This window comes from Rhinopithecus bieti, unplaced genomic scaffold (assembly GCF_001698545.2).
Source record: "Rhinopithecus bieti isolate Rb0 unplaced genomic scaffold, ASM169854v2 scaffold_59220, whole genome shotgun sequence".
NCBI lineage: Eukaryota > Metazoa > Chordata > Mammalia > Primates > Cercopithecidae > Rhinopithecus > Rhinopithecus bieti.
The window spans coordinates 49,347-61,322 of NW_016822842.1; the positions used below are offsets into that span (position 1 = coordinate 49,347).

Below are 11,976 nucleotides of genomic sequence, written 5' to 3' on the forward strand. Positions count from 1 at the left end.
AGGCGGGCGGATCACAAGGTCAGGAGATCGAGACCATCCTGGCTACTAACACAGTGAAACCCCGTCTCTACTAAAAATACAAAAAAAATTAGCCAGGCGTAGTGGCAGGCAGGCACCCGTAGTCCCAGCTACTCGGGAGGCTGAGGCAGGAGAATGGCGTGAACCCAGGAGGCGGAGCTTGCAGTGAGCCGAGATCGCGCCACTGCTCTCCAGCCTGGGCAGCAGAGCGAGACTCCGTCTCAAAAAAAGAAAAAAAAAAGAATAAAGCCAAGGTCCCTATGGTGGCCTAAAAGCCCTCTCTCTCCCTCAGCTCCAGCCAGTCTCTGTCTGACTCTTCACTCAGCCCAGAGCACTCTCCCCACCTGCATGTGATCCCGCTGGTTCACTTCCTCAAACTATACCTTCTCAAGGAGGTCTACCCTACTTGCTGCAACATGCCCGGCACCACCCAGAATCCCCTGTTCCCTGCAGGTTCCCAAACTCTTGTTACCTTTTAACCTCCTTCCTTAAGCTTATCCTCTGTCTCCCTCACTAGAGCACAGGCTCCTCCAGCAGGACAGAGCCCTTTGTTTAACCACTGCTTTCCTAACTCCTGCAGGGTGCCTAGCACACAGCAGGCACTTTCTTCAGGTGTGCCAGGGTCCAGGTACAGCTGTGTGGTTCCCCAGAGGCAGCTGGGGCTGTGGGATTCCCTCATCCCTGGCTGGCAGCTGTGGCAGTGTGTTGTGTTCTAGAACTCAGTCGAGCTCAAGTCTCCACCCTCCTGATTGTGGAAGAGGGTGTAGCTCCCTCACCATCTGTTCTACGGGGTTCTGATTCCTGGATGCTCAACCTATGGCTCATTCCTCCAGCCTTCCGAGTCTATAAACTTCTCTTCCTGTATTAACTCTTTCTGCTTAGAATACCTAGAATGGTTTCTACTTGTCCAGTGAAACCTCATGCATGCCCTGGAAAATACACAAGATAAAGTCTCCTCCAGGCCAACAGTGATCAAGACTGCATTTTTCTTTTTCTTTCATGTAAGCTTTCTAGATGTAAAGACTGCATTTTTTTTCTGACTAGATCTTAAATGTAGATGAGCCAAATAACAAAATCCAACTTCTGACTCAGTTTTTGGGGAGATCGATCAGTGTTTACCCCAATGGAAGGGAACAGAAGAAATGCTTTAGAAGAGCTGAGGCAGAAAGTGGCCACGGTAGAGGGCTCCTGAAGCTGCATCCCATCACCATCTCTGTTTTTTCAGATGACACCCCTAAGACCTGAGCCCCTTCTGGACCCCACACTCCACCTGTGGAACTTCAGTGGGGCCTTGTGTGGCTGAACCACAATCCAATCATTTGTCGCTAGCCACCGCCATCTCGAGGGGAAACGCCCCAAATGTGGAAGTATCTGACACCAGGACTGGGGGTTGGAGCACTGGATGAACAGCGTGGGTGCCACTCTTTTACTGTGTACTGTCCTAAGAAAGAAAACGCTTTCCCTTTGAAGAGCCTAGTGCTGAGTGCCCCATTCAATCGGACCACGCAGGGCGGTCTGAGGATTAAAAGATGCTACCTTTAATTCTTTCAGTTAATTCAGAAGTATGTGAAACACAAGATACTCATTAATGTGGAAGAACTGGATGTGTGTGCATGTGGGTGCGTATTATTTATTTTTCAGAGACAAGGTCTCTCTATGTTGCCCAGGCTGGTCTTGAACTCCTGGACTCAAGTGATCCTCCCACCTCAGCTCCAGAGTAGCTGGGACCAAAGAATTGTATGTATTTTTGAGTGAGATAGAATACATGATAAAACCACATAATTTATATCATTATAAATAACATACAAAAATTTGAAGGCTGAAATAATATACATGAGCAGTCATAAAATATAATGAAATCATGTCCTTTGCAGCAACATGGATGGAGCTTGAGGTTATTATCCTAAGTGTACTCAGAAAGAGAAAATCAAACAGCACATGTTCTCACTTATAAGTGGGAGCTAAATAATGGGTACCTATGGACATAAAGATGGAAATAGCAAACACTGGGCACTCCAAAAGGGGGTGAGTAGAAGGGGGGCAAGGGTTGAAAAGTTACCTGAGTACAATGTTCACTATCTAGGTGATAGGTATGACAGAAGCCCAACCCCCACCAGTACACAATATACACAAACATGCACACGTGGCTGGGCGTGGTGGCTCATGCCTGTAATCCCAGCACTTGGGAGGCTGAGGCAGGTAGATCACTTGAGGCGAGGAGTTCGAGATCAGCCTGGCCAACATGATGAAACCCCCATCTCTACTAAAAATACAAAAATTAGCTGGGTGTGGTGGCACGCGCCTGTAATCCCGGCTATTTGGGAGGCGGAGGCGGGAAGATCACTTGAACCTGCGAGGCAGAGGTGCAGTGAGCCAAGATCACACCACTGGGTGACAGAGTGAGACTCCATCTCAAAAAACAAAACAAAACAAAACTAACATGCACATGTACCTGCTAAATCTAAAATAAAGTAATATACACTAAAATGTTAAAATTGATTTTAGTAGAATAAAAGGTGACTAAACATTTTAAAAAGCTATGCCTAGATGAATATTTAATGATTTTACATTGTGGTATTTTTTGAACATGGCAGCAGCTACTATGAATTGTCTATCCAACTGCCACTTCAGCTTCCTCCCTACTAACAAAACCCCAGCTCAAGGGCAAGTGTGCTCAGTGCCAGGGGACGCACAGGGGATGTACTAGTCGATCCATCCCCCCCCTTTGCCAGGGCCCGGTCCAAGAGTGGGCACGCAGCCCCACTCTATAAAGAGACAGGGGTGAGGCTGCTGGAGCTGCTGACGGTTCTTCCCGGATAAGGACAGAATAAGAACGCTCCTTTACTACTGTCCACTCTGGCTGTGGACAACGTCATTTGGAGAATGATGCTTGGCACAGGAGCCGCCATTCTGTGAGGATGGCAGAGCAAACAGTTCCGAGGAAATTGTGATGACGTTTTGGCTTCCACCCAACTCTAGAACTATCTATTTACAGACTTCTTGCTACATGAGATAAACATTCCCATTGCTTAGGCCACCGTCAGGCTAATTTTCTGTTACTTGTGCTGATCACATCCCATTACAGGCAATTATCTGCCTGGCACCGAATAAATGCCTCATGTTCACTCTAACTTAAAAGCAACCTTATTAAGCTACTACTGTCTCACTCTTACATAAAATAAAATAAATTAAATCAAGCTTAAAGAGGATAAGTGATTTTTTTCCAACCCAAGTTACTGGTGGAGTCAGATTCAAACCCAACCGTGACTTGATAGCCCGGACTCTGCCACTTAATCATGTAGTTAGAAAAGTGTGCAAGCCTATTGTTCCTTCTTTCTGTATTTCACAGAAAGCGTATACACAGATGCAGGTAGCAGCAAATTTGCATCCACTTGCACTCATGTATGAATTTGGCTTTGGGCTCTTCTCCTCTGTCATTTGTCTGTATTCCTTGGTAGAAATGCATGCCTCACAGGCCCGACCAAGAAGGCGGACTCTCCTCTCTTTTCCCACACTTATTGATGAGACCTAACTGGTGCATCAGGGATCTAGAGACAGGTTGTGCGGACTTTGATACAGAGTCATAAGGTTCAAGCCAAGACATCTGAATGGGGCAAAATGAATGTGAAAGCAGTACATGTTCTTCCTCACACTTTCCTGGAAGAGTCAGAAATCTGAAGATTGAAAAATACCCAATACCTAACATCGGGCCATTGAGTTCATCCAAAAAAAGCAGAAGAGTATTTCTGAACCAAAGAAACAGAACAGAGAGGATGAGAATGGAGACCTGCTGGCTGTGCATCAGCTATTTAAAGGAAGAAAGGGCTGGAGCCAGAACTAACCAAAGCTTAGCCTTCGACCAAACAGGGCTTCCCAGCACAGGTTTCCAAGGAACCCTTTCTGCTCCAGTCCTCTACAATGTGAAGAGCCCAGAACAACACTATCCAACGGAGCTGACATGAGCTTCAGCACCGGAAAAGGCGATGTGGTCACCAAATAGTCAGTCAGCCTCACAGCTGCTGGCTGGGCAGGTTGAGGGCTTTGTAGGAAAAGCCCAGCCTTGACAAATGAGTTACAGGCTTGAGGAACTTTGAAAAGGAAGGTGAGCCTGAAAGAAGATGTACCCAAAATCTAAGGGGCCACTAGGAATCAGGGATGGGGGTAGAGGGGAAATGGTTCTTCCTGGGCCCCTGTGGTTCATACTGTCCCAGAGGCCATGTGCCACGACACCAGCAAAGGGAAGCTGTGCCATCAGTGTCTAACAGCCACACACGCTGCCACATGAGACCTTTTTCTAACCTGCAAATGTCTCCCCAGCTGAACCAGGGAAAATACCAGCCCTACTGTCAAGACAAGAGGAGAAGCTATTCCTCCAGGGACAACACAGTACGATGACCTGGTAAAGGGAACAGGATCACAGACCCAAAAAAGTAACACTGAGTAGGTGGCTCTGGCAGTGCTAGGACAGGAGACAGAGGCCGGCCTCTGAAACCCAAAGTTTTTGAAGTGGGCATCGTCAGCCAAGTGTCAAAGAGGCCATTATTCAATACCTCCCTAACTTCTCTTACCAAGGGTTTAGTTTTGTTGTTAGCAATATATGACTCCAGCTCATACATGAGTAATAACTGCAAAGGAAAGAGTACAGGGAACATGTCCTGGGCCCAACATGTCCCCCAAAGGCTTTTGCAGGGTGCTGGGAGGAGTCTCTGACTTCTTCCCTTCTATTACCTGCAGCGATTACAGTACCTCACATAGGAGGCACCTGGCTAAGACGAGCCAGGAGAAAAAGGCATAGAACAGCCTGACACCATAAATTTAGGGCATCAGGCCCAGGGTGAGGACAGGATATAAAACAGGAAGGGGCAAGAGTGGGGACCGGAGAGCTCTAGTCACTGCTTCTGGGAGACTTGAAATCTCTATTTTGTTTGAAAATAGACTCAGGTAGAGAAAAAGGACATGAGTATTTATTGAGTGCCTGCTGGTTGTGGCCTTGTGCAGTTTTCATCTACAACAGCCCATGAATCCTCACGCCTGGGAGGTAGGTATCATCCCCATTTGTGTCGGATGAGGAATAGGAGGCTCAGAAAGGTTAGGTAGTTTGTCCAAGGACACAGAACCAGGAACTGGCCAGCTTGGACCGAGAGCTTAAGTCTCAGACTCAATCCTTGCTCTCTCTCCTATGCTGCCTCCAGGAGGAAGGAGGGAGCACCAATAGAAGCTGCAGTCCTCACGCTTCCTGCCCCGGCGGCCCAGCAGGCACCAAGACAAGCCAGCCCCTACCCACAGACCCTCCCCACCTACCTTGGGAGGATGCATCAATGGATGAGATTAAGACATAAATACAAAAATAAATAGGGCCAAGTCCCCAGCAGCAAGGATGTGCCATCTCCATGCTGCAGGAAGGTTCACTGTGCCATTCACAGCTGCTATGAGAGGAAGCCCTGGGGGACCTGGGACAATGGCTGCCAAAGGCTGGAGTGGGTGGGCTCAGTGGGCCCCTTCTGGGTCTCACAGATTCAAGAATAAAATGTCTGGAGCAGGCAGCAGCCATGGGCACAGGCACCGTCCTCCTCCATCTGCTCATTTTACCGGTGTTTGTGATCCAAGAGGGATTCAAAATCGGGGGAACATACAAGTTTGTGCTTCACGTGTCCCAGGACTGTCATCTCCCCTGTCCTACTGTCTCCAAGGCCCACGGACACCAGCTCCTGCCAATTGACAGAGACAGTGATGAGAACCACCACCACGTGCCCAGCGTGTAGAGCTGTGAATGGGGACATGATACTCCCAGAAACCCCCTCCCTTATTTAGCACTGGCTCTTCAATCCTCCTCCTCCCTTGCCCTAAGGAGGCTCTTACCTGCAAGAAGGAGCAGGCTGTTCCCATGGTCACGTCCAGAGTCACCTTGCCCAGGAGGAGTTGCACCCTTCCAGACTTGCGGATGAGTAGCTTGCCAACCTGACCCTCTGTCAGGTCAGCCAAGGTACAAGCATTCTCTGCCAGCTTGGCTTCCTGCACAGAAAACCAGAGGATGGACACTGGGCTAGGAGCTCTTTCCTCCATCTTTCATGAACCCCCTTCTACTCCCCAAGAGAAAGGCACAGCAAAGGTCAGAATGAGCTCCCCAAAGAGTGCCTTCTCCTAGGGCTGTCTGCTATGGTTAAAATACAAAACCCATAGCAAACAAATACATAAATGGACAAAATATCAGTAACTGCTGAAGCTGAGTTCTGGTACATGGCAGTTTACGTTCTCATTTTTTTTTGAGACAAGGTCTGACTCTGTCACCCAGACTGGGGTGTGGTGGCGCGATCCTGGCTCACTGCAACCTCTGCCTCCTGGGTTCAAGCCATCCCCCCACCTCAGCCTCCCGAGTAGCAGGGACTACAGGCACACGCCACCATGCCTGGCTAGTTTTTGTATTAGCCATGGTGCCACGATGTTGCCCAGGCCAGTCCTGATCTCCTGGGCTCAAGTGATCCTCCCGTCTCGGCCTTCCAAAGTGCTAGGATTAGAGGCATGAGCCACCACACCTGGCCATATGTTCTCTCATTTGTATGTCTTTGAAATATTTCCTTATAAGAAGTGAACACACACCCCTGCAACACACACACACAATTGGGGTTGGAGGTTCAAAGCCCCATGGCTCTTGCAGGCATCAAGAAAAACCACCCATTATTGTCCCATTTCAGCCAGGGTAGCACGGCTTTGCTTCCCACTACAGGTCACCACTTCCCCTCTTAGTCCCCGACTCTATCCCACAGGCCTCTGCCTGAGCATACCCGGTCTTTCTCCTGCTTGATGAGCACCATCTGTCCATCCTCACCCTGCACCTCTGTCTTGATGGGCTTGATGTCCTGGGTGGGCGGCTGGCCAGGGAGGGTGTCCGGCAGTTGCAGAAACAGCAGTTCCTCCTCCTTGGTGAGGCTCAGCTCCCTGAGCAGCTCTGCCACGGATACGTCCTTTGGGAGGCCTGGGGTCTTCCTGGCTGCTTTGGGAGGAGCCTTCACCTTGGCCTCTTCCTCATCTCGTGGCTCCTCTTTCACTGCCCGGGTGATAGAAATGGAATGCTATCACATGACCACCCTCCATACCAGCTCACTGTTACCAGCCCTTTGCCCGTCTGCTCCACTGTCACTCAGCCAGGGAGTGGGAAGGGGGCACTGGTTATAGAGAGGGGCAAGAGACAACATGTTTAAATCTCGCCTGACTTATCTAAAAAGGGACATCTGAGGCTGGGCCCACCACTCCATGTCAACACAGGAACCCTCTGCGAGGGAGAATCGGGCATCTTTGTTCAGCTCATGTATCTTACAGCCGGGATGGGAGGACCTGCTCATGAGCAGTAGTCAGGGACACACGCAAAGGATGCCCGATGCACGGGATTCCTGGGGAGCAACCATGGAATTGGAGATGAGAAGTTAACTGACAGAGTACCTTTCACAGCAGCTACGTCCACCTCCATGTCCTCTTCCTTGGGGCCAGTCAGCCAAGGTTTAACATCTGGTTCGTCATTTTCTTCCTTAAAAAGCCACCCCGAGTGAGCCAGCGGCAGCTGCACAGGCATATTTCGAGTGTCGTTCCTCAGCCCGGGGTCATCGAGGAACTGCCAAAAAGAGTCTGGGTCATCCAGCCTGCTAGCACATGCACCTGGATCAAAGTCTGCTTTAGTCCCTTTCTAACCACAGATTCCTGCTGCTCCCCAGGATTCCAGGACATCAGTGAGCTCTTCTGCCCCTCACCTGGCTCCCCAGAAGCCCTGTTCTACAGCCACAAGGAAGCCCCTTCCCCACAGCCTCCTGGTACCCACATCGTCCTTCTCCAGCATGCGCAAGATCTGTTTAGTTTCTTCGTCTGTCTCTCTCTTCTCTTTTTTGATGTTGATGATATGAGAAGGTCCCATGTCTGATACATCCACTGTCTTATCCCAGTTCCCTGTGGGAAATCACCCAGGTCACTATGGATCAATAAGGAAGATGCCAACAGCAAGGAAAACTGAACTGGGAGCGGGGAAATTCCACTGCTCTCGCCCTTCTCTTGGGCAGTCTGAACTGAAATTCACTGATTCCTTCCTTGTACCTTTTTTCTTCATCATTTCGGCTGGGCCCTGCTCAAAGATGGAGTGAGACTGGATCACTTCTGGGCGGCCTCGTCCTCGTCCATGCCCCTCTCGCTGTCGGTCTCTGTCCCTTTCACGCTTCTCCTTCTTGACAGTTACTTCTTCCTTGGGCCTGGAAAAAAGAATGGATTAAGGGAAACCACTCACTCATTGTGTCTCCAAAAACTGGCCTTACTCTCCCATACCACTTCACTCCAAGACAGTGGAGAGTTTGAGCCAATAATTACACCATGAGAAGCAGAATCCAATCCTAATTCTAGCACTTTTCTCACTTCCTTGATGAGGCAGGATTTTTTCAGTTTGCTTTACTTTACCTTCTTGTCCAAAAATGTAGATTTTTGTTTGCATTGGGACTGAAAGCAGGAAGGCAGAAATGCAAAGGAACTTCAGGGAAAGCGTGATACATCTTTGTTTAAACTATTGGCTCTCAACGCGGGCCATCAAAGAGAATCACTCCATTCTACTGCCAACAAGTTAAATCATAATTTCTAGAGATGGAACCCTAGACACCAGTATTTTTTTTTTTAAAGCTTGCACATTAGAATCACCTAGGAGCCAGGGTTGAAAATCACTAGTGAAAAGAACTAAAGATATACATTTAAATTTTGGAGCCACAAACCTAGTTATTTCTCCCCAAAACCCCAAATTCAGAGCAAGTAAATAAGGGGCAAGTATTCAGAAGGACTAGCTACTTACTCTTCCTTGATCTTCCGACTGATGATATTTGGGGTGAAGGTTTTCTGAAAGCAAAATACAGGAATCACTGATGTGTTAGGTTCTGACCCCAAAGTACAGAGGAAAATAAAAATTCCCAAAGGGCATCTTCTACAGACCATGGCCACCATGACTCTCTTTGGCACATTCCACAGTGCTGTCAGTTTTATAGACACACATGTGCCTGAAAAGGAGGAACGTCATGGTGTGGTGGCAGTGGAGTTATGCATAGAAGAAAGGGGCACCAAAAACCATTTTTAACCAGCAGCCTTAGGAAAGAAGATCCTGAAAGAAGGTCCTCTGGGACTTCTAAAAGCAAAGGAATTTCTCTGGTCTCACCTCTTATCTTCAAACTGCTGTAGAGACCAGTCAGTATCATGGGGGAACATCTCTAGCAGCAAGGCCTAAGTAGGGAAGGCCACAGATCTGCCAACACTCTCAATCAGGTGATTATGGATTTTCCATATTTTCCAAGGCAAAGTTAGGTTTTTAAAGACCGCTTTACGTCCAGGTGTGGTGGCTCACGCCTGTAATCCCAGTACTTTGGGAGGCCAAGGCAGGTGGATCATGAGGTCAGGAGTTCAAGATCAGCCTGGCCAAGATGGTGAAACCCCATCTCTACTAAAAACTACAAAAATTAGCCAGGCGTGGTGGCAGGCCTCTGTAATCCCAGCTACTTGGGAGGCTGAGGGAGGAGAATCGCTTGAACCCCGGGGAGGTGGAGGTTGCAGTGAGCTGAGATGGTGCCTCTGTGCTACAGCCTGGGCGACAGAAAGAGACTCCGTTAAAAACAAAACAAAAAAAAAAAAAAACTGCTTTATTTGGCCGGGAGCGGTGGCTCACGCCTGTAATCCCAGCACTATGGGAGGCCGAGGCGGGTGGATCACAAGGTCAGGGGTTCAAGAACAGCCTGGCCAACATGGTGAAACCTTGTGTCTACTAAAAATACAAAAATCAGCTGGACATGGTGGCGGGCACCTGTAATCCCAGCTACTCAGGAGGCTGAGGCAGGAGACCCGCTCAAACCCGGGAGGCAGAGGTTGCAGTGAGCTAAGATCATGCCATTACACTCCAGCTGGGGGGACAAGGGCGAGACTTCGTCTCAAAAAAAAAAAAAACCAAAAACCTGCTTTATTCTTCTGTCATCCTGACCCCACCCCTTTCTGGGCTACTCTTGACATCCACAGTCATATACACATGGGAGAGGCCACAGAGCCTCGAATGCCATGCCTAGGATTCATGATACTCTAGATAACAAGTTTGCACACTGAGATGGTGAATTCTGAACCCTCTAAGACTGTGAAGTTTATGCCTGCCTGGCTTTCATGGGTTTCTTAAAGATGTCCAAACACACAATAAAAGTAAATAAACACTGTTCAAATTGCTTCTGAATGACTTTAACTTATTAGGATTCTCCGTCTTTCAACCACCTCTGGGAATCATTTCAACATCTTGTACTCAGTACCTAGATTTGAAGATAGGACAGGCTCCCTAGAATTTAAAGAGGGGTAGGCTTGAGGCCCAACGACACTCGTGACACATAGTAGGCCCTGCACAAACATTAGTTGAATGCCGGGGCTTGGAATTCAAGGTAGTTGAGTTTCTTTAGAAACGCGCCGTTGGATACCTTCTTGACTCCCCCGAGGGTTAGGTCCCTGGAACGGATGGAGGGAAGGCGGCCGGGGGTGAGGGGAGGCGCCGGCCGCCGCCCGATGAGCCCCCGGGCCCCAGTCAGGAGGGGTCGGGGCCCTCCCGGAGTGCTTGGCTCGCCGGCGGCGTTTCCTTCCGACATGTTGCCTGGGAGAGAAGGGACGACGAGATTACCAGAGTGGACTGACACGCGAACCCTGGCGGAACCCAACCCCCTTGCTTTCCGGTCCCCTAGTCGGTGCGTCCCACCAGTGGCCTCTCAGCTCCTCCCCTCCCACGTGGCGAGATTCCCGGGACCACCCATGTGAGAGCCTTTGGCTCGCGACACGCCCTCTCTCCAGGAACCCCGCCCAGGAACCAGGCAGAGACGCACCCGGGCCGCGGCTCCACACCGCGCGTCACCACTTCACCTGCGACGCGATCCGCTGCCAGCCTTAGGTCTCCGCGCCGGGCGGAAGTCTGCGTGGCACGGCCTGGGCGCCGCCATCTTGGCGCGGGGCGGATGTGACGTTTTGGGGGCGGGACTGGGCCACAGTATTTATCAGGCGGCGCTTCGCTCTTCTCCGCCTTCTCTTCCCGGTTCTTCCCGGAGTCGGGAAAAGCTGGGTTGAGAGGGCGAAAAAGGATGAGGGAACAGGTCTGGGCTACGCTATGGTGCGGTGCTCGGGGGTCTTGGCCCCCGGGCGGTGGCGTGGAGGTGCCGAGATCAGGGTCCGGGTCTTGTCGGCCGCCACGCCACAATGTGAGGCTTCGCCTCGGCGGAGCCCCTGGGAGCTTGGGGGTAGCTGCTCGGGATGGGGCGAGGGGCGCGGCACAGAGAGCGAGACCTGGACTTAGAGTCGGGGAGTCCTGGGCCACGCCGACCCCTGTCTGCGGGTTCTCCATGGTGACCTTGGAGTGGTCACTACCTCCGGGCAGCGACCTCGCCCACTCTCGGGGACCCCTTCCCTGTGCTCCTGGTGGAGTCCTGGGGTGAGGCTGTGAGGGCAGCGTTGGAACAGCCGCAGTGGACCAACCGGTGCCCAGTCACACCCGCTTGGGATCACGAAGGCGGTGGCCCTCGGGTGCGCTCTTGGTCAAAGCCTGGAGAGAATTGGAATACCAAGTTTGCTCTACTGGTGGAGGAATTTAAAGAACTTTTATTGACTCCAGCGTTTGTGATATAACATAAAAAGTGTCATTTAATGTTATTTCCCATCCCCAGACCGTATAAAACATTATTACGGGGAGTTTGAGGAAAAGAAATCATTTCTACCAGAATGCCACGTAGAGTACTACTATTAAAAATTTTGTAATGTGTCTAGTAGTCTTCACAGAGTTGTATCACAATTTTGTATCCTTTTTCTTTTTTTGAGACGAGGTTTCTGCATACTGCAACCTCTGCCTCCCAGCCTCAAGCCATGCTCCCACCTCAGCCTCCCGAGTAGCTGGGACTCTAAATGCATGCCACCACGCCCGGCTAATTTTTTTTTTTT

The 11,976-nt window shown here is 50.1% G+C and overlaps 1 protein-coding gene and 1 long non-coding RNA gene across 3 annotated transcripts in view; one reads left to right on the plus strand and one right to left on the minus strand.

Annotated features, from left to right (window-relative positions):
* The window catches only part of LOC108521333 (uncharacterized), a 30,722-nt gene extending 29,162 nt beyond the window's left edge, over positions 1-1,560 (plus strand). Inside the window, exon 2 of the long non-coding RNA XR_001883167.1 lies at positions 1,244-1,560. This is a non-coding gene — a long non-coding RNA (uncharacterized LOC108521333). The remainder of the gene's footprint in view (positions 1-1,243) is intronic.
* Positions 1,561-1,780: 220 nt separating this feature from the next.
* POLR3D (RNA polymerase III subunit D) lies at positions 1,781-10,998 on the minus strand. Of its 2 annotated transcripts, none has more exons than XM_017861147.1 (9): positions 10,875-10,998; positions 10,479-10,648; positions 8,834-8,877; positions 8,098-8,249; positions 7,829-7,953; positions 7,456-7,624; positions 6,801-7,063; positions 5,878-6,030; positions 1,781-5,726 (listed from the first exon to the last, which is right to left on the minus strand). In XM_017861147.1, exons 2-9 carry the CDS (start codon positions 10,641-10,643, stop codon positions 5,604-5,606), a joined length of 1,194 nt encoding a protein of 397 aa, XP_017716636.1. In that variant the 5' UTR covers positions 10,644-10,648; positions 10,875-10,998; the 3' UTR covers positions 1,781-5,603. The 2 variants fall into 2 exon arrangements, with proteins under 2 accessions (XP_017716636.1, XP_017716637.1); XM_017861148.1 differs by having other exon boundaries at positions 4,961-5,726; positions 10,912-10,986.
* Between the last annotated feature and the right edge of the window lie 978 nt (positions 10,999-11,976).